Source organism: Helicoverpa zea, chromosome 11, assembly GCF_022581195.2.
Source record: "Helicoverpa zea isolate HzStark_Cry1AcR chromosome 11, ilHelZeax1.1, whole genome shotgun sequence".
NCBI classification, from domain to species: Eukaryota; Metazoa; Arthropoda; class Insecta; order Lepidoptera; family Noctuidae; genus Helicoverpa; species Helicoverpa zea.
Window position 1 is genome coordinate 12,361,093 of NC_061462.1, and position 24,480 is coordinate 12,385,572.

A 24,480-nucleotide genomic window follows, 5' to 3' on the forward strand; every position below is an offset into this window, starting at 1 on the left:
TGACTATAAACATAAACGTGTTAAGATTTTGATTACTAATTCTGGCGTTCTTTAAATCATTTGATTAAATTTAATGAAGAAAGAATCGAAAAAGTTTCGGCTTATCAAACCTCTATTTAGGTACCTAGTTAGAGATTAAGCAACAACAATCCCACGTCGTTTTGAAAACAGGAGTAGGTATCGTTACATGTGGTACATGTGCTAATTATAATTAATTGCCATGTATTCCTGGTAGGACGATCATGAAAACAATGACCTTATTAAGGGCACTGACGTCATCCGCGGGAAACATGTTTGGACATCATGATCAGCGAGAAAGACATTAAATCATAACTATAGATGATTCAAAAAGGTAAGAATAATATGCAAATGAAGATGAGGAAATAGAAGCATCGTAAAAGAAGTTAATAAAAACACTTCGCCCAAAAACAAAGGCCACAAAAGGACAGAATTATCAAGGTGCACATAACTTATTCATGTCCGAGTGTTGCTGACCCACTGACTGAGACACGGACACCGATAGAGCTGTCCTTGAGGCCGAACTGAGAAAATTGGAAAGCAACGTGATTCCTACGCGAATTCCAATAAGTAGGCCACACAGCAATAAGTATTAAGTTACTATTTACTATTGTTCTTTGGTAAACATCGCACCCAACTTCTTGGAAACGCTCCATAGCAGTGAAACTGAATGAGATTCACGAGTAACAGCTCAAACTTAGAGCCTGTAGCGGGATAAAGGATGCCTAAACTGAACACAGTGGAATAACAGTAAACTCGGACGGTATTCGCTAAAACAAGTATGATATCGTGAGAAAACAAGTTGTATCGATTACCTTTGCTTGCCTGTTTATCGGTGACCACATCTCGAGATCTATATCTAGACTTACTTGACGGACCAAAAACATGTAGGTACGAGTAGGCTGTAAGTTAGGCCGGTGTTTGACCCGCCGTAGGCGACGCAAACAAGCGGAGCGCATGCGCCAGCCGCGCCGTAAACAGCGGCTCGCTCCCGGCCGAAAACACGTGGACGCTACAACAACCATCACAATCGACACAGATAAAAAACAAACCGTCGGCGGCCGCCGCGATCACACCCAGCACCAACACTCGTAGTAATGTGACCGCCATATAAACACAAGCATTTGCACAAAACACTCGGAATTTCTCGATTAGCGGGCTGCGTGGAACACGTACGGCGCAGCCCGCTGCCTCCGGCGCACTGACGCTCCGCTCCGCTCGGCCGCGGCACCGCCCGCCCCGCGCACCCCCGCCAGAGCCTTGTCCATTCAACGCATTTTCTGTCATAAGCAAATCGATAATGGCATTATACTTCCGCTTTGAAGCACGCGCGCTGCATCTAAACTATGTCACGAGGTACATCGCGGGGCGACCGCGCGGCGCCGCTCGCCACCCGCCCACCCGGCAAGCCGTGTATGCGGCCCTAACGTCAATGTCTCTCAAAGCGTCGCCGTAAACTTTACCAAGTTTAAAATGTTTGGAGAGTGGAATTTACAACTTTTATTGTCACACGTTTGATATTAAAACTACTATGAGCAAATCTAGTGGTTGGTGGTTAATTTAGTATGTAAGAGTGTCACGGCGAGTGTGAATGTGTCGAGTTTACGATATGATATCGGGCGGCATTCGACGAGGCCGCGAGAAGTGCGCTGTCAACATTATAAGTTAGGTTAGGTTAGTTACAGTTGTGCATTGTGACATCATCTTCGGATCAATGCCATTGGTGCACGTTGCGTCATTGCAAATGTATGTTATTAATATAATACATAACACTTTGTATAAACTGAAACTTGTAGCCGTAAATAGGAAGAAGGAAAATTTGCATTTCGTGCTTATTATTGACTGAGATAAAAGGTGTTTATAAAAGAGAGGTCATTATGTAGGTAGGTGTGGATAACAATAAAGTGGTTCACATAACTCGGCAACATAAAGTCGCACGCCTACCTACCAGGCATCGAACCCGCGCTCTTAATATCTACGAAGGGAGCTCTGATCCAACGCATATTTGTATATTAACAGTAAAAGAAAAATAAGTAAATATATCGCAATCTGCTGTCCGTACCTACATAACGAATTATTACTTATTTATTGCACAACTAATAGCAAAGAATATATAAAAATAATTTAAAAAATTTAACCTAATAGGTAACCAGCATTTTCAAAATCTGACCTTCCTTTAAACTTTAAAAAATGCAACCTGATATGGAAAAACCGAAAGTAGCGTCAATTATCGTTTGGGGGCGTTTTATACCGTGGGGTTGCCTACAACAAGGGTTGGCAGGTCCTTTGTATCGGCTAACACCCCCAATTGGTTATCATAACACGGTTATAGGGTTAATTGGTGACAAGAGCACATGCAGGTAATAAGATTATGACATAGGAATCAGTTCTGTAGCGTAAATTAAGTAGTTTGTGGTTAACCATTAAATAAAAAACCTAATAATTTTTGTTATTAAGACAAATTATGGTATGTTACGGAAATCCATGACAAAATGCTCGGAAAAATGTCTAGTGCTAATTTTGCGAAGCAATAAATCGGGGTTTGGATGCAGGTGTAGTCCTACTCTTATACAGCGATTCCTGAGAGGTCGACGAGTCAAGATGCCCCGTGGAGAGTCGAAAAACGTGTCCTGTGTGGGTTCATAGAGAACAAAAATACTAGCGGAGATGTCATAAGTAAAGCAAATAAGACTAAGTACATCCTGCATCCAAGCCTCAATTTATTGTCTCGCGTAATTAACGCTAAATATTTTTCCTAATATTAAGTTGTCAATATTGAGGGTGCTTCTACGCGGTGCATGTAGCTGGAGCAAGTATGCAAGTGACCTGCGCGCACACAACAGAGCACGCGGACGCGGGTGGGTAGCTTGCCTTGGTATATGCTCGACCTGCACGTTTTTAAGATGCATACAAGCTGCGCACCTGATCTATATAACTAATTATTGAGATAACATTCAGTTCATATATCCAATCCTGTGGCCAAATAACACCGCGCGCATCAAGACCGTGCTCGTGAAGAACTGAATATCATCATAACTTGTTAAATACTTGCAGGATGCTAATGAAACTTCACATACATTTGAAGGCAGTTACAAGCTTTAAAATAACGTTTAAAGTAAGTCTTTAGACTTCTTATTGAGAGTGCTGGGGCCAATTGAAATGTTTTTCCATTTAATGAAATAACCCTTAAGATATGCATTATTTTGGTTTTATTATTGCCAAACAAATTTAAACTAATTCCTAGGAAGTCATGTACAAAATTTGATAAGAATCCGCTTAACCATTTCAAAGATCTAGCAAAACCAAAAACGTTACCCCAGCAAAATCTCGAATAACTACGCAACCGAAGAAAGAACAAATACAAAATATGGCACAACATTTACTTTATCTAGACAACTAATTTCATAGGTAATATTTATTTAAATATTCCCATCAGAAAGAAAATGGTCTGGCTGGCGTAACGTTACGCCAGCAGGAAATGTTTTTGTGAAATAACTAAAAAACTATAAGCGCAACAAATTTAAAAATGTGCGCAACAATTACAGAAGCCGTACAACTAATTATCTGTAAGATTCAAATGACCATTTTCGACAACATCTGGCCTGGGTAACGTACACCAGTATATGCCCTATTAATAACCTGCCGGTGGACCGATAAAGATTTTTGTTACTGCCCTTTCCTGTTCTTTTTAAATTACGGGAAAAACTAGCTGGAAGATTTGAATGGTGTTTTTCCTTAAAAAATTGAGGAAATGTTTAAGTAATTGTCAAATTAAATGATGTGAATGTGATTTTATTGGCAAATTAATTTCAGTTTGTGGTGGTGTTTTTGTTACGCAAAAACTTATGAATCTTATTCCTAACAATAAAGCAAAAACATGGGCTAGGCAGGTACCTACTCTTCGTGCGTGTGCAGGATGAAGTTATGGGGCGCAGGAGAAACCAGAACCTAGTAGGTCAGAAGGCAGTCCTATACCAATTCTAATTCTTAACTAATTTTTTTACCATTTTATTGAATTGTTCACTCTCACTCTCACTGAAGTTTATTAAACCCACAGGTACCTTAGGTATAGACCGCAAGTTATGTATGAATTTTAAAAATTACGAGTATTCCTCCATCCAGCGAAATAACCTGAAGCTACTTCAGATAAGTAGTTTTTGCACACGGTCGTCAGCTGCGATCCTTTTTATACTGATCAATTTGTTACTGTTTTTTTGCTAGAACGAGAAGACTAGAAGATTTATTTTGTGTGCATCACAGTCTAACACACTGGTGGACTCTCGTATTGGGGGAAATGTATGGGCTGACCGCTGACGTCTATCACATTGGCGTGCGGTAGGGAGCCCAAGAATATTTTGTTAATTTCCATACCGTGACTATTTTCGCATTTGCCACTGCAGGCGGCAATTAATAAAATATGATATGCTTAATAATATGTTAGTAAATAATCAACGAAGCTAACTACCACGGTCCCATGTTGGGCGCCAATTTTATTACACTACTCAAAGTGAACTTTTCTTTTACTTCATACAGACCTACCTATAACAGGTTCTTACGAAACTTCAACAGCTAGACGCTCGGTTCCAAGGAGTGGGTCTTATGGAGAAGAACTTCTAGCTCTTTCGCATGGTTTTTTTTCTGTGCGTTCCGAGAAGACTACTTCGTTTATCCGAAGGCTCACAAACTGCGGCCTGCTATGCGTAAAAGGGTTTATTATATAAGGGTCAGAAGATCCAATACCTCGCAAACTTGACATCAATGAGATAATATTGAAGTTATCAGTGGCGGATTTACCGCATAGTGGGCACTGTCGGCATACTCACAACCCTGATGTACCTACTTGTGGCTTCACATTTCCTCGTTTAATACTTTGAGGTCCACGGATTGAAAATGCAATGACTAAATGGAATGTAGAATGAATATGAAAACTAGTCCATAATGTTGACGCAAATGGGTAAAGAACCAACCTCTCGAGTATGAGGGTGTGGGTTCGATTCCAGGTCAGGCAAGTACCAATGCATCTTTTCTAAGTTTGTATGTACTTTCTAAGTATATCTTAGACACCAATGGCTGATAAAAAGGTGAAGGAAAACATCTTGAGGAAACCTGGACTATAGTCTGAAATCACCAACCCGCATTGAGCAAGCGTGGTGATTAATGCTCAATCCTTCTCCGTGTGAGAGGAGGCCTGTGCCCAGCAGTGGGACGATAAAAAGGCTGTAACAATGTTGACGCATGCGAAAAAGATTTGTTCTGTCCTAATATGTATTGTCCTTTATATACTCTCCCTATAAGGTATACTTCCCTCATGTGCTACTATTATACAAGTATGAATTTTAATCAGTGCAAAAAAAGATACTGGTGGTCCAGCATCATTAACAGAACTTATCTGCATCATCAGTATTTTTTTTTCATTTTTTTATCCGTCCTAAAATCAGCAAAATATGGATACCAACTATACTTAACTAAACCGGTTTCGCGTTGCCGCCGTGCATACTATGACGACTGTGACCGTGCAATCGGCATTGGCAATCGGTAACAAAATAAGCATCTTTCGCTATCAATAACTGTTCTTTTTTATACTAAAACACAACAAAATAAAACTATACGTATCTATAAAACTTATTTGAACTATAAGTTGACAAAGTCTTTGCACCGAATAAAATTCATTCCTGTATACTGCCTTAAGGCTCGAGCAGACCGGATGCGTATGTATGCGTCTGTGCCTTTAAGAATCTTAAAAGGTGATGAATGTGATTGTGCTTTTCATCCATATTGGATGGATGTGCTCACAACTTTATGAACTTGTATCCAAACTTAAATAAGGATCACAATAGGTAACCGGTAAATAAAACACAAAGTGGAGAAATACAATTTTATTGACGTAAATATATCGGTAATCATTATAAGGTAATTCGTCAGACACTATTCCTTACATATAAGGTACAATTTTGTCGTATAGACTATGAATGACAAGTGAAAAGCAACTCTATTGATTGTCAATAGGGTTCAAAATTATCTTCTGGAAAAACGAATAATGCTATAAATATTCTGTTCTAGATATGGCAATGTAGAAAATACTTAAAATAGGGATATTACGTTGAGAATATTATTAAAATAAACAAAGTTACTGTTTGTAATACGTATTTATTCCGTAGTCCACACAAGTTCTGTAAAATAGAGTACAACTACAACACGTTTATATTGATATCGAACTTAATTTTTTTATTTATCTGATAATAGCACACACTTATCGTCAACTTAACTAAACATCGATTTTAACATTTTCTTATTAAAATCACTGTATACACTGACTTGTGTATAAAAAAGTTCATTTCTATTTTGTATGTCCTTAATAAAATTTCAAGCGCATCGAAAAAGCTGCGTAAGTCTTGAATGTCTTAAAACTAAAATATGGAAACAAAAAAAAATAAGAACCTCCTCCTTTATTCAAGTCAGATAAAATTAGAGGCAGCCTATTTAAAAATTATATGTATCTTTCACCCATAACTTTTTCATGTCTGACGATGAATCATCATCATCATCATCAGCCTATCGCAGTCCACTGCTGGACATAGGCCTCTCCAAGAAGGCCTCTGACGATGAATACTTGTACAAATTAATGATACATAAAAGACGATTTTTAAAGACACATTCAATTTAATAAAACATTTCTTGTCGAAAATATATTTTATGACTACGAGTAGTAAGGACAAAGTGTACCCGCGTAAACCGCGGGAATTTATACAAATTAAAGAGTAAACGACTCTTTTTCCTCTTTTATAGAGGAAAAAATTCAAAACTTCAATGACATTTCGGACAGGTTACTTAAAATTAATGTACATTCGGCATATACCCTTATTCGATATTGTTGTTTCGGACCATATCCTTCGCTCTTCTCATTTGTGGAAACATCCGAACCTATTAGATAAAGTTGACAAAATTATCAGGAACACCCTTTCTCTAATATTAAATGTGGCCCTGGACGACCGAGCCTGGCAACAGGCCTCACTGCCTATTCGCTTGGGAGGCCTCGGCGTCCGCAAAATTTCCAGTCTTAGTTTACCGGCATTCCTCTCCTCGGTCCACAGCACCGCAAGTCTCACTAGGAAAATTCTATCTTCCTCACTGGTGGACTTTGGGGTGCCGTGTTTGGCCGATGCGTTGAATGCTTGGAAAATGACTTGCCCAAATACGGTTATGCCCAGTGACCCCTCCTCTCAGAGGCAGTGGGATGGGCCGCTCTGCAGCATCACACGGAATGATCTTCTTAATACGTGTAATGGTGCTGCCGAGCGTGCTCGCCTGCTGGCTGTGGGAGTATGGGAATCTGGACTATGGTTGCAGGTTATTCCGTCAACCAGCATAGGCACTATGCTGGATGATAACACCTTCCGGATAGCTACATGCCTTCGATTAGGCGCTCCCTGTGTTGCTCCGCATCGCTGCCATTGCGGTGAAGCTGTCGACAGCCTCGGGCACCATGGTCTGTCGTGCTGCAGAAGTGCTGGTCGTATTGCACGGCATGCCAGCATTAACGACATTATCCGTCGTGCTCTTTCCACCGCCGGCGTACCAGCTGTTTTAGAGCCTAATGGACTGGTACGTGACGATGGAAAGAGGCCAGATGGTATGACGTTGTTGCCATGGAAGATGGGTAGGCCCTTGGTGTGGGACGCAACATGCGTCGACACCCTGGCGCCATCACATCTTCCTAGCACGGCAGTCTGTGCTGGGGCGGCTGCAGCTTCTGCAGAGACCACCAAGCGGCGCAAATATAATAACCTTATTGGAAATTATAGTTTTGAGCCGTTTGGGGTCGAAACGCTCGGACCGTGGGGCCCGAGTTCGCGGTTACTTTACAAGGACATCGCGAAAAAGCTTGTCGACGCTTCGCGTGACCAGAGGGCTGGCTTATTCTTTGGACAAAGAATTAGCATTGCCATTCAACGTGGCAATGCAGCCAGTCTTCTGGGCACGTTTCCGGAGGACAGTGATGCGGAGGAATACTTCGACGCCTGATCGATGCTCTTTTATATTATGTTTTATGTTTATATACATTTTGTATATAGTTTTGTATAAAGATAAGTAGCTTAAGTTTGTATATATGTATAGTGTGTACATTAATAATTCAATAAAAGTTTGAAAATAAGAGTAAATCAAATATTGGAATCGATCTTTAAAACCAATAATTTTCACTCTCAAAATGCGCTAACCAGACATTTTTTTTTAAATAAAGTATGGAGTCATAAAGCAAAGGCCATTTGTGACAGCTAAACTCGTTACATGAAATAGCCAGTAATATTTTATTATTGACCTTTTCAGCTCACATACTACCCAAAAATCAATTTATTTCTTTAATTTTACTCGCACTTGCAGTCCAGTAGTCCACTAGTCGATATAAAATAATGTTCACTATAACCTAGAGTACAGACCGCCAGTTGCACAAAGATCCCTTAAAATTAAAGCTTCGTCAAATCTATTACTAACATTTTTTTATCTTGTTGACAAAGAAAAAGTCATCAATAGATTTATAGAAGCTTCAACTTTAATAGACCTTTTTGCCACTGACGGATATAATGATAACACCAGTCTAACAAGGGGTATCGGGTTGCCCGGGTAACTGGGTTGAGGAGGTCAGGCAGGGCAGTCGCTCCTTGTAAAACACTGATACTCAGCCGCATCTGGTTAGACTGGAAGCCGACCTCAACATAGTCGGGCAAAGGCTCGGGAGATGAAGATGATGACGTATAATAGTAATGTTTAGCGGTCGGAGGATGAGCGGCGCCGGTCGCGTCGCTCGCGGCGCGGGGAGCGCGAGCGGCGTCTGCGCGGCCGACGCTCAGAGCTCGACTGACGACCTCTGTAGAAGAAAATTCGAGTTATAGGAATTGAGTCAAATAAAGTTGAGGCTATTGGATAATGATAAATGATCTTTATTATAACAATTCACGTAAAGGTTTTGAAACTTGATATTGTGTATTTCCGTTTTTTTTTTGGATTGATTTTTATAAATATTTCAATTACATTGTCAATCTACCCAGTAGTCCCAAATAACTGGAGATAAACTCTATTATTGTATACATAATTTTGAAGATTATGTAGAATAATTTAGGCCGAATAATGAAGGTAAATTAAAAGCTTCATGACCAGAAGATATGGATAATTTGATAAAAAAAATGGCACATCTTTTTATGTTTACTTATATCAAAGCCTACGACAAGATATTTATAACATAACTTCAATGAATATAACAAATCATGTATGGCTACGAACCTGGAGCTACTCCGTCTCCTGCGGTCCCTGTCTGAGGAGCGTCGCCGTCTCTTCTCGTGCTCCGAGTCAGAACTGTCCGAGTCTGATGATTCGCGCTTCTTCTTCGCTTGAACTATAGACAATAAATAAATATTAATAAATCACAAAACAAGGTATTTGTGAGCAATTGACAATATTATCAAGGTTTTACTTTCCTGATTTATACTCTTTTTCCAAGATACTTTAATACCAACGTAAGTCACAAAAAATCCGATAAAGTCGGATTCGCGAACAAGTGACCAATATTATGCAGAGAGTGACCAAAATTCTAGATTTATTGTCCTATAGCCCTACAGCCCTTAAACATTGATTTTATTACTTACTAACAATTCAGCAAGTCAAATTCATCACATTTGAAAATTAACTGTATAGCTTTGAAACTAACACAGTTTTAAACTTGCTAAAAAATATGTTTTCTCTTATAACTAATTGTAACTTACCAGCCGCCTGTTTATTCTCCCTGTCACGCTGTCTGGACTTGATGAGGCGCACTATCTCCATCAACTCCTTGCGAGCCTCGTTACGTTCATCTTCTTGCTACAGGGAAATAAAAAGTATAATTTAAATAGATAAATAAATGCAATTAAAATGGAGGGCAGATAAAATTATGTATATTGTTTGCTAAGGTATGAATGGGTAATCGGCGGATTGAACAGATAAAGCAACGTATGAAACAGATTTAGAACTTGGCAATGCCTAGGCTTTTCCAACTATGTTGGGGTCGGCTTCTAATCTAACTAGGTGCAGTTGAATATCAGTTTTACAAGGATCTCTATAATGATAAAATACAAAGCGTTCTGAAGTTAGCAACAAGTTGCTATAAAGTTTGGAGGAACTATACCATCGTTAACGCTATCTAATTGTGTGAATACTTACACCTACCTTCTTCTTGTCGTCGTCCTGTGGTGTGCGTTCACCACTCTTCTCTCTCGTCTCAGTCACTGATTGCTTGCGGTCGCGGGACTTGGATCTAGGAATTAAAAGATAAATATGACAAAGTTAATGATAATGCTGACCAAGATCCTCAGATATGAGGAAATCACCAAGAGATGACAAAATTAATAATGTCACAGTATAGAAAGAAGACTTTTCTGTACAAATGTGCAGATAATATTATGTACCAGTTGCGTATAGTTTTTCATAGTTTAAAGTTGCCTCGAAAACATTTTGGTTGTTTAAGGGAATATTAATCTGGTTCTGTAATTTTAATTATATTTTAATCTTTAGGCAAGTTTTTTTTTGAATGAAATGGATATTCACTTAAAGATGTGGTTTTAAAAAGTTCATATTATGGTATAACTACTAGCCACATAAGCTTACCTCTCTTTAGCCGGCGACGGCGTACGCGACCGTCTCCTCTTCTTATCCTTATCGTCATCTCTAGCCTTACTCCTATCATCATCTCTACTCTTCTCACTTCTCCCGCGTTCCTTGCTCTTGTCTCTCTGCTCAGATCTCTCTCTCCTCTGGCGGTCATTCCTCCTGTAATCCGAATGTTTACGATCTCTATCTTCCCTCTCACTTCTCTGCTCCGAATGCTTACGAACCCTATCATCTTTCTCATTCCTCTGCTCAGAATTCTTACGGTCTCTTTCACTTCTCTTATTATCATCGTCCTTTTCATTCTTCTGTTCAGAGTTTTTACGCTGTCTTTCCTCTTTTTCGTTCCTAGGTTCTGACATTTCAGACAGTTTCCTAAGTCTTTCTTCTTTATCTTTATTGTCTGGTTTACGAGATCTTTCATCTTTTTCGTTCTTAGCCTCTGAAGGTTTGCGACCTCTGTCCTCCTTGTCGTTTCTTTGTTCCGAATGCTTGCGATCCCTGTCGTCTTTTTCAGATCTGAAGCGATCGCGTCTGTCATCTTTTTCTTTTTCCTTCTCCTTTTCTCCTAAACGTGATTTTACAGCTTCGCGGCGATCTGGACGCTCCGGTTCTTTCCTGGAAAAAGATATTTTAACATTATTTGATATTATAAAGAAATTATTATTTTGAAACTTAAGCGATATTGATATATTGAGGGTGGGTTGCTAGGCTGTTACTATGTTACTGTGCTAGGATGTTACTATAACGATAACCAAACTGAAATTACCGATTTCACGTTACTTGAGACAATTTGACGGCTGGTTATCGATACAGTTACTCATGTTGATAACTTGATACACTCTAAATGAGACAGCTCATTACGTAGGTACTCACCTGCAATTACTTTCACACTAAAATGAAGTGTATACGAATTCCCATAGTGTTACATTATTTTTAGTATATTATCAAAAATATTTCCTACAACACATACTTTTGCTCCTTCTTCTCGCCCCTATTAAACGTGCTCCTCAACAGACTGAATGGATCGTAGTCATCCTTAGCCTTATCCTCATGATGTCCCTTCGCGAGGCCTTCCGACACGTTGGCGACGGCCGAGGACAGCTTGGGGGCCGCGTAGCCCACGGTGGACGACAGGCCCTCGCGACGACGCGGCGCCTCGCGGGCGTCACGAGTGTCGCGGCTGAATGCTGCATCTCTGGTGGGGGATTTAAGAGTTATACTACATACAAAATATATTGTTACATTAACTATCAGATAACTAACTGACACATTATCGAGAAACCGGAGGTGGCGAAGGTTCGGTTTAACTAGTTACCGCTAAAGTGTCAGTCAGTTATTTAATAGTTAATGTTATCTGTCAGACAAATTCCTTATACACTATCAAAGACGTTTAAAGTAACCGGTGAAGCTAGCCATAAGTTACATAAATCATTCATAAGGTAAGATACACTTAGATCGGCTCATCCATAGATGGGTGACCATTTTGTCGAGTTATTTACCACACATGGTCCAGTCTATTTAAGAGTAGTGGGATGCTCAATCAATACGCAAAACGCTACTTACCTCTGCTGATCATGCTTAGGGTTGACTCCCAGCGCCATGGCCAGCATGTCGGCCCTGTTTTCCGGCGTCGGCCGCCGAGCGTCGCGACGTCGCTCCGGCTTCTCCACTGTCTTGCGTTTGTTAGACGATTCCTCTGAGAGAGTAGTTGATAATTATTAATTATATTATTCAAAAAATAAGTTAAGTAAACTATTAAAATAAAATACAATTAACATTAAAATAGATAAGTTATGATAAAAATATTCTAAACATGCACAATCGGTAAATAAATAAATGAAACCAAAAAGTACGAATGTATTTGCCTCTTTAAACTGTGGGGTAAAAATAATAGTCACACACACTTTATACAATACATAAAAATATGTAAAATAATAATAATTGAATAACATTACAAAGTGTTTTCTCACAACAATAGTACAAAAAACAATGCATGCATTTTAAGAAGCTTTTATAACAATTGCTGACATTTTCAATCGTAACAAATGCTCAAATATTTGAAATCAAACAACTAATATTCCAACTTTTTCATCAACATTAGTACATAATATGTATGTTAATTATAATACATAGTCTGCATTTCCATCACCTCTTTCCCTAACCATTGCTTATCCAACATATCATCTTTATAATGATGTGGTAATTATTACCGTCATGTTCAATGTCCTCTTCGAAATCCAGGGCGTTGTAATCTATCTTCTCGTGGCGAGAACGGTCTGAAAAAGTTACAACTCTTTAGTGAAAGAACAGCAAAAAATAGTACCTATTATCATTAATTCAATATGCATTAAATAATTTGTGAAAAATTAAAGCTTGTAAAATGTTAATCTACTAATTTCTTTCACGCAGAAACGGCCGTTCCCATGTATCCATCTGTTGATTTGCTTCCTGGAGATATAAATTTGATATCACGTTTATACATGCAATGTCAAATTCCTGTCTCTAGTAAGCATAACAACAATACATAGAATGTCGAGAAATGCCGTAAATAAATCAGAAAAACATTATAGGCTATTTTTTATCCATATGCAGGAATCCTTCATAACGCGTTAAACCAGCCACCTATATACTCCCACTACTAACCAATGGTAGAATCGCATTCCCCTTCCTCTTTCTCCTCGGGGTCATTGACTGGAGTGTTGCCACCGTCATCAGCATCACCTGAAACGTATTAGTGTTGCCATGCTTTTATTTTAAGGTTTTATGTTTAGGAAATGATGTTTGAAAAAGTAAAATTATTTTTTTTAGATTATTTGGAGATACATTATGTATCGATTTATTTATCTAATCTGAAAGAGTGTGCAGTGATAATGAAGATTATTACATATATTTGTTGCATATTACATAATAATTATTGAATTTCCCTATAAATAAATACAGGAAGAGACACATTTTTAGATGTAAAAAAATCTAATCCTCAATTTTTTTCATTCACCATTTATATGGTATAGGTTTTCCAGTTTTGTTTCAAAATCTACCATCTTTACTTACTACTTAATTAGGCTATCATTACAAATATCGACTGAATTATAAAGCAAAAGTGATAAGAAACATTTGACTAATTCTATGTAAAAACTCACGGCTTTGCTGCCTCTCAATCTCTTTCTTCTTAGAAGACTCTTGTTGTTCCTTCTCCCTCTCTTGCTCGGCGCGCTGTAAATGTTTTGATTTGTGATCCTATTGTAAATTTTAAAGAAATTTCAATAAAGTTTATTGTTTTGTGTGTGAGTAGAATCTTATGTCATGATGATTTTTGATGATGTGCTAAAGAGTAAAACGTTGAATAAAGTACTTTATAAAGTACATAAGTCTGTAACAAGTTCATCTGTAATTTGGAAAATTAATATAAGAAAGACAAGGTTAAAAACTCAGTTTATGCATGATGTTTGTGAATATATACCATATCAAGATAATCCTACTTCCTACTAATCCTACTAATATTATATATTATAATAGTGAAAGTTTGTGAGAATATATGGATGTATGTTTGTTATACTATTACGAAAAAACGGCTGAACCGATTTGGTTGAAATTTGGTATGGAGATAGGTGATACCTTGGATTAACACATAGACTACTTTTTAACAACACACGTCACGGGCGAAGCCGCGAGCAGAAGCTAGTACTGTATATTTTAGTAACGAAATTACATTGAGTATAACGCCAAAGGTAATATTTATCACTTACATGCAATAATTTTTCGTGATTATGCAAAAAATAATGGGAACTATATTTTTTGTCACCAAAATTTATATTTGTCATCAAGTTGTATCACCTAATAAATAGATCTATCGCCACGAAATATTTTCGTTCTCAGATAAACAAAGAGTGTTCCCAGGTATGAATTAGCAAATTATTGTTAATATAATGTGTAAAATATGAGATGGATTACCAATAAAATTGTAGTGCATTACATGAATATAAACTTCGTTCTTATAATAATAGTTTTATTACTTAAATAATAGCTTGGTGCTCAAAATGGTAGATCTGTCACCAAATAAATCGATTAATCGATCCCTGACTGCGACTCCTTTTTATTTGTTATTTTGTCACCAATACAGTAGTTACATTTTATTTCGTTCAGTTATTAAAATAATGTATTCGTTACCAATTTAATACATCAGTTTATAATTTTAATAAAAATATGTTCAAAGGGAAGAGGAAGGGAAGGGAGACAAATTGGCGCGCTTTCGGGCCTCAACGAATGGGTTGTAGGTTGGTTGTAGGTACGATCATACGATGCGGGGCGCGGGCAGTGAGATTTTTAACAATAAATATTGATTATTTTGACTTTGATTAATTGTTTTATTTACTATTCAGCTAGAAATTTAATTTAAATATATTTATACTACCTGTGGAAACTAAAGCCCTTGGGGGGAGGCACATGGCCAGTTAAGTAGTAGACTCTTTTGGTTGAAATGATGATGACGACCACCCTACATTTTTAGACCTTCATGAAATTTTCTAGTGATATAATATATGATTTATTGGTGATCTCTTTAAATTAGTTTGCTTAAATACTATTAGGACAAACCTATTATAATACATACAAAATCATTTATTTGGTACTTGACCCCATATCTCCATGATTTTCGGTAATTTATTGTGGAAATGATTTTATATTGTTTGGTGACTACATTTGGTGACAAATCTACTATTTTGAGGGCAAACCCTATTATTTAAGAAACACAAAATGAATTAAATTGGTGACAGCTTAAATCATACCCAAAAATAATTCAATGTCTTCCGTTCCATTCACACCTTGAATGGAAAAACTAAAAAGTGACTTAACCACATATAAATAAGGTCCACTTTACCTCGAACTCAGACAGCTTGATGATGCGTCGCTGCGCCTGCCGCCAGTGCGGCGGCGTCACCGAGCGCGAGCGGGACCGCGAGCGGGACGGCGTGCGGTAACGCTGGAAGTATTATTGTTAACACTATACTTAGGGCAGATTTTTCAATTATCAGTTAAATTCAATCTGAGAAATAATTGACATTTATTTTCTATACGAAAGCTGTTAAAACGTCAAACATATTTTGCAGATAAGAGTTATCTGGCGATTGAAAAATCGGCCCTTAGTATACAAATATTACTTAAAGAGGCAATCTCTATGTTTAATGAAGAGATTTTAATTTAAAAAAAAAACAGGAAGCCGTAATTTAGGTGCCATAGGTTATATCATGTCTCTCTTATGTCACTTAGCTTACTAAAATCGTAGTTTAACATATCACAGCCCAGCGCATTGATATCTAAAATTTTGGAATGACTAAGAGGAAAATTCCATCTGTTTCCTTAAACCTTGAGTAAATTTGAATAATTAACTTGAGCTTTACTGAAAGTGTTAAAAAAAGACTGCAAAGTCAAGGTTATGTGGATCACGGTCGTTAAATTATTTCAACATACTTATAACTTACATTTAAATTGAGTCTAAGAAAAAAACTAATAATCAACAAGGAATTAGCATAATATCGGAAACAGACTATTTTGTTGCCCTCTCTTCTGAAATCTACCAATCGGTAACATACTGAATCGGCGTGGCATATCATTACCTCTTAAATTACCATTTCATTACTGATACATAAAATTAACGTTATTATAATATCATGAATGACTTACGAAGACGCCCCGCCCCTTGATGACACGCCCACTGCGCGTGTAAGAGCGATGTTCTCTCTCACGATACCTCATCCTTTAGAAAAAACATTAAATATGGAAACCTTTTGTACATATTAAATCCAAGCCTAAAGTTGTACACAGTCAGAATAAAGAAGTGTCTGTTCTTTTACATAGATATTTTGATAACTAAAAAGAACATAAAAATATATCAAGAAACAAATACGTAAGCAACTTACATCAAAAAACGACAGAAACTGTGAAACAAAATGTAACATTTATAACTTAAAAAATGTACCCTTATAACAAACTTGCAACATTATGTCTTTTACACTTTGCGCAAAAACTTGCGCAAAGCGCTAAATAATTTTTAGATTACCTATTAATTCGCTCCGCCTCGCTTAAAACCTATCAATACATTACCTCTCGCGATCCCTCCTGTCAGTCCTCTGATCATCTTGGTCCCTTCCTCCTCTCATGAGGAACCTGTTAGTGGGGACATCAGGTATCTCTCTAGGGTCTATCTTGGTAGTGGAAACGAGGGGATGAGAAGGTGCCTCCGGTTCTTCGTCCTCATCTCCTGAGCCGGAGTGGCGCCTGTGATGTTTAATTTTGATGTAGTTTGTGTTAGATTTTTAGTTTTGATGAATACACAATTTAACTAATGTTTGATTTATGTACAGCTACACCGTTTTATCTTGATCGGGTTGGCTTCAAATTTGGCTGCAAATATATTTCCCTTAAACAAAAGGTTGATTGTTTCAAGTAAATTATTTTATTATGTATGATGTATAGGGGTTGTTACCTACAGAAATGTTTTTTGTAATACCTTGCACTATGTAAGAATCGATAAAGAATGTCAAAGGTGAAGGAAATTATTTATTGCTAAAAATAATATATAATTCATACTTGGTAATTTTTGAGATATCAAAGTATCTTATCTCTGAACCGTAAAAGGTTTTTGCCTATCAAATTCGGAAAAGGAATTCCTAGGTCAACCTTATCTAATTTATTTCCCACAAATGAGTAAGCATAAATAAATTCTCAATTTATATGCATAGCCCATGTCCATGAAGTACATTAACACTTTTTTATCTATATTATGTTCATTATTTATAGGACTACTTAATTAAATGTATTTGTTTAGTAACACATGTATAATATTAAAATAATTTAATTAAGTACCATTCAGATGTCACATTTGCAAGTCAGTTAATGCGAAACATATCAGTTAAGTTTATTTACATAAGATAAAAACTATTAAAATGAACAAATCTTTATTATTATTTAATTCTAATACATTCATAGGAGTTGTTCTGATATGATTTTATCAATTTTAATTTGAATCGAATGCTTTTATCTCACGCACAAATAATCTAACCCGGAACTACTATTTGCGTCAGTAAACCGAAAACAAAAAAATTAAAACATTTCAAATTCACGTGTAAATGGAAGACGCGATCAACAACCTATTACGCAACTGCATACGTTTTAATAAATTAATGAATTGTTTAGTAAATTCGTCAGTGACATTCCCACGATCCAATCGGGTTGGCGGTAGTTTAAGATCTATGGTGAATAGGTACAAATATAATTTATTTATTTACTTATTGGAAAACCAACGGCTATACAAAACAATGTTGTAGACATATATAAAGAAACAGAAAGCCAATTATAGGTTTTCACGGATAATAATGGAATAACACGCTTAAAGCGAGGTAATCACCTGATCTATGAGGTATTAAAATTATAGTTACATACTACAAAGTTAAATTTTGAAAAATTAAAATCCTATTGTATTATACAAATGAAAATCGAACTACAAAATCAGCTTTTCCGCAAGTATTTATTTAGGTCTCATATTGCTCACTATGCTCACGTCTGAATTGTGATTATTTAAGATAAAAAGGTCTCACCAATTTGATTCGTTTACAAAATAATAATGAGCCTACCCAAAAATGTATGAAAGTGATCCTGACTCTTTTGAATGGTTACGTCTGTTTGTTTTTGTACTAAAACCTTGAAAATTGTAACTCCCAAGTAATGTGTGAACGCACAGCTGTCAGAATCGACCGCATCGATCGCAGCGAAGGTATAGAACTCTTTAATTATTTGAAATCGTTTGAACCTTGCTCAATGTCAAAAACTATTGGCCTTACTACAAAAAAGTACACTACACATGTTGCAGGGAAATTCGTGACAATGTTTGTGCTTCGTGAATATGTGTTAGTGTTACCCGCCAGCGAATTTCGCTAACCGTTCTGGGCACTCTGTAATTGCACTCTGAGCCGGGCCTAAGCAAAGTAGTTGTTCGATATTTTGATATATTTTTAAGTGTTTATATTTATTTATTTATTACATTTTACAGAAGCTTACAGACTAACAAAAGAAAAGAATGATATATAACTATGGTATTATCAAATAGCTATTTACAAGCCTCCACACATATAAAAAAAGAAAAAGAAAACCATTGTTAGAAAAGAAATTAATTACATATGTTACATAATATGTAACTTATTATTACTACTTAAAAATGCACTTAATTTCCTTCACTATGCCCATTACAGGGAATAATAATTTAATAATCCTATTTATGCTACAAAGAATTTTTGTGTCATTAGGCGTCGCAGTGTCACCACACTGGTACAGAACAAGTCGATGTCAAGGTCACTCGAGAGTCTATTGAAACTCCGTGCGCTCCTTATTGAAAAAACATTTCTAACATAGTTCGTCAATGTGAAAGGTACACTTAATATAGGTCGCTGACGTAATCCCATCAGGTTCGTGCGTAATGCCAAGTTAGCCACAAGATCAGGACAATCAATATGGCCGTTTGCGACACCCATCAGCAGACTTATGTCCCCAATGTGACGCCTCAACTCCAGAGGAAGGAAGTGGTACCGTCTACAGCGGTGATCGTAGTCAACTGAGTATTGCTGTGCCCTATAATCCAGATAACGTAGGAATTTTCTTTGGACTCCCTCAATACGAGACTTATAAATCTCGTACTGCGGGTTCCAAACCTGTGATGCGTATTCTAGGTGGCTACGTACGAAAGAGCAATACAAGATTTTTACTGGCTTAAGAGAGCGAAAAGAGGCCGTTGCGCGTAATATAAATTTGATGTTGTTTATCCATACCTCTTCTTCTTCTTCTCCTTCTTGTCCTTCTTCTTCTTCTTATCTTTCTTATGAGAGTGCTCAGACTCAGCATCGCTTTCAGCTTTTTGTTCCTTCTCTTGTTTACGTTTCTTTGCTGTGGAAGAAAAATAAAGGATAGTCACCTTTAACCTTTATTACATTAGTCTTACATAAACATCAACATACACAACTGAGTGTTGTACCCGGATCAAATATAAATAGCCCACATTACCTCAGTCAGTGTAGATTTCAAGAAAACCAAACAGACAGACATGTGTTGTTGGGGTTTGCTGTGCTACTTTTTTGTCCCAGCAATAACACATAGGAAGCGGTGATGGGTGGGCGTTTTGGGGGCCTGTCTATGTACCTATATATTTTTTTAATGATCAATAAGTGCTGATTTTCAGCGTAGTGTGATGATGATGATTTGACTGACCGCTGAGCCTGACCAGCTGTCCACAGTTGGTGACGCAGACGTCCTGCAGAGGCCGCGCGTTGCGGTCCACGGGCAGCGCCTCCAGCTGCCGCACCAGCGTCGCGCCGCCGATAACGTGACCGAACACTACGTGCACACTGCGGACAAAGAGAATCACGTTGTAGGGCTTGCAAATATTTTCCATAAATTCTTGAAAAATCAATCTAGCTTTGAAAGATAGGAATCATATCAAAAAGTTCACTAATTCAGTCTAATTCACAGTGAACAAGCTTGATGAGAGTTGAACTGTGAGTATTGTGGCTCATAGCAGAATATAGCACGGTAAGACTTGACTTGGGATTTATTGAGGCCATTGAAAAAGAAACCATTAACTCAATATAGATTTTGGACACTAACTCTTAACTTAAATTTTTCAATTTGAAACAAAATCTTTTGGCTTTGACTTTTAAAGTAATAAAATATAAAAGTAAATACTCACTTGTCGAGATGCGGCGCCGGCTGTGTGGTTCTACAACACACAGAACACAAACAATGATAGCGGGCGAGCTGCGCAGGCGCCGCGGCCGCCGACAGCGACCTCTACACAACGCATACACAACACGTTTCATAACTGTATACACCCTATGTAGAGATTTGCTGTAGATCCTAGTGTAGGAGATTTGGTATCATTTTTGTGTGACAAAGTCGTCATTTTATCATGACTCAGCTATTAATCCAAAGATCCAGAATCAATGCATGATGGTATAAAGATCAAATTCGTTCATAAAATATATTACACAAGTGTTCACATGGAATTTCTGGAGTTGGTACTCCAATAAACAGGTCCAGATCATAATCATTGTTAAATGTACCTAAATGGATGTGAAAATAAGTTTTTGTCATTGTATATAGGAATTTATGGTGGCCTAATGCACCAGTTTTTCAAGAATAAGTGTGCGGGTTCCAATTTCAGGTGAAACAAGTACGAAGTACAAGAAACCTATACCCTACAGTGGGATTGTAAAAAAATGATGATGATAGGAATCTCTATAAACTTTATTCATACACCAGCCCAGTCTAGTATGAGTTCATTTCATATGCTGCATTATTTACTACTTTGCTATGTATGAGTATATGCTGAACATGTCCATATAACAATTGCTACGGTCCAGTTATTTCATATCAATATGCTTGCATAAATTTGTATTTGCTTCACAACAATCTAGCTGGGACATTTTATAACAAAAAAATAAATTATTATGCTAAATACATCCTCCACCTAAGAATGTCTTCATTCAGGGATATTACTGAGTAGGCAGATACAAGATGTTCTGATAACAAAATTCTATTGATTGTTTAAAAACTTGTCTGTTCCTCTTTGATGGAGTTTTTGCCTTACTTATTTATGTGTCTGAAGCAAATACAGTTGTTTGATACTGGTCAGACAGGTAATAAACATTAGTACAGATTTTATCCCTCATTTACTTCAATGGAAAAGGCTAGGCCAATGAATGGCCAGCTGGCTTCAACATATTGGAAATGGAAGATAGAAACATGAACTTTAAGACCTCCTACTGTGTGGAGTTGAACTCCTCTTACCCATGTCCTCAACAACTTACATAAAGAATTGGGAACCATTTGTGTCTTTGCCCCTGTTTGCCATAGACAACAAATATGGCCGATCATGCTGCAGCTCAAATGTCTCATCTGAAAATATAACAGAATTATTGTCAGTTTTTATAAGTAAGAGAACCAGTCTTTCCAATGGATACATACCTTCAAAAGTACCACCGTAGATAGATTCCCCGCCAGTTCCATTGGCATTGGTGAAGTCTCCACCCTGGATCATGAAGTCCTTCACCACTCTGTGGAATAACATGCCCTGTGGAAGACAAATATAACTATTGTTAGCATTAATAAGCAGTAGAATTGATTGAAATTGTCTGAGAGTGAAGCACAAGGTGTGCAAAGGACTGGGAAATTTTTCGCGAAAAATATACTCCCAAACCCTTGAAAGTTGCAATATTGTTAAATGAATCAGAACCCTAAGACAACCCACTGACCGAACATTTGCAGCAAAACTGTTTTCATTTCCACTTTTATTCTCAACCGGTGATCAGATTCTACAGAGTAGCAGACTCTTCAGTAGGAAAGTAGACCATAAAGAAATAAACAGAGCTACAAATTGTAGTAAAACCTTCTTCGTCTAACCTTATACGTCAACGGTTTTCCGGTATTCTTCCCAATACCCAAGTCTCCGGCGCATAACGCACGGAAATTCTCCGCAGTTTTCGGAGCGATGTCATTGAACAACTCGAAGACCAAGCGGCCAGAAGGCAAGCCCCCTATTGATATGTCCATGAACACGCGAAACCGGGCCGCTTTCTCGTCCCCGTCCACCGTCATTTTAACACTTTTAATCAATCACACGGTAAGGAGACACAATTAGAATCAATTTAAAGATATTTCCCTTCAAAATACAACGTTAAAGTTGGCAATTTAGTTATTTTCCGAACTGAAACTGAAATTCGATGGAAAGAATCTACGACAGCGACAAACAGCAGAAGCAGAAAATTATTTTTTCTGTTCCTGTCAAACTAAAACCGACAACAGTGTTACCACTTTTTAAGTGACAGAATTGACGATAATCGAACTTTCTTTTCAATTCTGTCGCTACTTGTGGTAATTTTCAGATTCTTAGTTTGAAGCCTGTTTACACAAAACACTTGTTCCGAAATGTATAGGTTTTAGGGAAGCTTTCAGCCAGTAACACTTTTATTAAAAAACAAATCTAACCCATGATTTTGGTACCAATGACTACGACTGGCAACTTTGTGTTATCCCATAGACAAGTGCAGCAATCGTTGTGATTATTTATGCGATATTATGGAACAGGCAGAAACCGTATGGAACGGAACAGCATTATGGAACACATCAATCTTGGAATGATAAAATGTAATTTTTTCAGAAGAAAGAGAACTTCCTTATTTACTCTTTACTCCTTTATTTACTTTTTTATGTACACATCATGAAAATTTCACTGAAACATTCACATTTCTATATTTTTGCTGTGTGTGGCGCAACAAATTCCACAGCAACCTACTTACCTGATTAGCTCTGATTGATGAGAAATAATAAATAACATCTAATTTAGCCACAGTTGTGAATTGTGAGGCTATATCTATGTGTACACCTAATCCAAGTCGAATACAACTTAAGCCACATATAGCCGATTGGCGATTACACCTTTTTTAACCCCCGACGCAAAAACGACGGGGTGTTATAAGTTTGACGTGTCTGTGTGTGTGTGTGTGTGTGTGTGTGTGTGTGTGTGTGTGTGTATGTGGCATCGTAGCTCCCAAAGTCCCAAACGGATGATCCGATTGTAATGCGGTTTTTTTTGTTTGAAAGGAATGTCATTCGGGAGTGTTCTTAGCTATGTTTGGTGGAAATCGGTTCAGGTCTTCAAGGTCATCAGCTCGTTTGTTAGGTGTGATAGGAATGTTACACGCTCAGTTTACTTGCAAGCATATGTGGGGTCTGAAATTTGAAATACTAATGTCTTCTGGAACCACTGAGCTGGTCTGCTGTTAGGACACGAAGATAGGAGACGTAACCCTGAACTGCCTTTTAGTAAACCCATCGAGTTTGGGCTCATTGAATTTGTCTTGACTGGTTCTCTTCATGTTTCTAATTGACGAGAACCTGATGCTGGAAATGGGATGTGGCGAATGAAACCCCAGAATGGTATATAACCCTGGATCACCAAAGGTTAATCTTTATTGTTTCTCAATCTGTGCAATTCTTCCGGAGCCAGTTTGCCATGAGGATTGTTAAACAGCTTCCTTTGGCCGAGATCGCATATAGCTACCCCATCTTAAAATAAAATAAATTAAATGAAGGAAAAATTAAGTAGCTCCTTCAAAAAGCATGAAATAAAATTAAATTATAAATTTAAAAAAACCCCCGACCCAAAAAAAGTACACAATTATTATGACAAAAGGTTAAAAACGCTAAACCCTATAAAAAGCAAAAAATAACTTTTAACACTACGTAAGTACCAACTAAAGCATGTCAGACTAAACTAAATTTTGACGTGTCGGGGGACCGCTTTTTACCTTCAAAAATACTTACATAAATCAAATGATAGGTACCTACCTAATTACAACATTCGTATATAAAAAAAACACGAATCTTAATTAGATAATTAGAGCGGTCCCCCGACACGACAAAATTTAGTTTAGTCTGACATGCTTTAGTTGGTACTTACGTAGTGTTAAAAGTTATTTTTTGCTTTTTATAGGGTTTAGCGTTTTTAACCTTTTGTCATAATAATTGTGTACTTTTTTTGGGTCGGGGGTTTTTTTGTAGCCGGTATAGCCGTACTTCAGCCATTACAGCCGTAACATATACGCAGGAAAAATAATATTAAGGAAGATTTTTTAAAAGAACAGCTATTGATTGTATTTCAAACCCTCAAGTTTGTTTTTCAATTCAATAATTATTAATGATTTTTACTAATACATTGCAAAACGGTCCGGACAGTATCGATGGAACTGTTCCTAAGTTCCCTAGTATCTAGTATTCTTTTTT

General features: G+C 37.3%; 2 protein-coding genes across 4 annotated transcripts in view; both read right to left on the reverse strand.

Annotated features, from left to right (window-relative positions):
• LOC124634237 (immunoglobulin superfamily DCC subclass member 4-like) overlaps positions 1–1,239 on the reverse strand; it is a 188,498-nt gene extending 187,259 nt beyond the window's left edge. Inside the window, exon 1 of the mRNA XM_047169696.1 lies at positions 1,071–1,239. Within this exon, the coding sequence (XP_047025652.1) occupies positions 1,071–1,128 (58 nt within the window). The 5' untranslated portion in view covers positions 1,129–1,239. The remainder of the gene's footprint in view (positions 1–1,070) is intronic.
• Positions 1,240–8,188: 6,949 nt separating this feature from the next.
• Positions 8,189–22,463, reverse strand: LOC124634322 (peptidyl-prolyl cis-trans isomerase G). 3 transcript variants are annotated; one of them, XM_047169857.1, is made up of 19 exons: positions 22,099–22,463; positions 21,664–21,769; positions 21,507–21,594; positions 20,387–20,416; positions 19,909–20,045; positions 19,473–19,587; positions 16,756–16,929; positions 16,336–16,408; positions 15,533–15,634; positions 13,797–13,893; positions 13,300–13,377; positions 12,867–12,932; positions 12,220–12,352; positions 11,627–11,851; positions 10,654–11,271; positions 10,210–10,303; positions 9,774–9,870; positions 9,295–9,406; positions 8,189–8,881 (listed from the first exon to the last, which is right to left on the reverse strand). In XM_047169857.1, the coding sequence occupies exons 1-19, from the start codon at positions 22,291–22,293 to the stop codon at positions 8,782–8,784; spliced, it is 2,640 nt and encodes an 879-aa protein (XP_047025813.1). In that variant the 5' UTR covers positions 22,294–22,463; the 3' UTR covers positions 8,189–8,781. The 3 variants fall into 3 exon arrangements, with proteins under 3 accessions (XP_047025813.1, XP_047025815.1, XP_047025814.1); XM_047169859.1 differs by having other exon boundaries at positions 13,797–13,869; positions 22,099–22,462; XM_047169858.1 differs by having other exon boundaries at positions 10,216–10,303; positions 22,099–22,462.
• Positions 22,464–24,480: the final 2,017 nt, after the last annotated feature.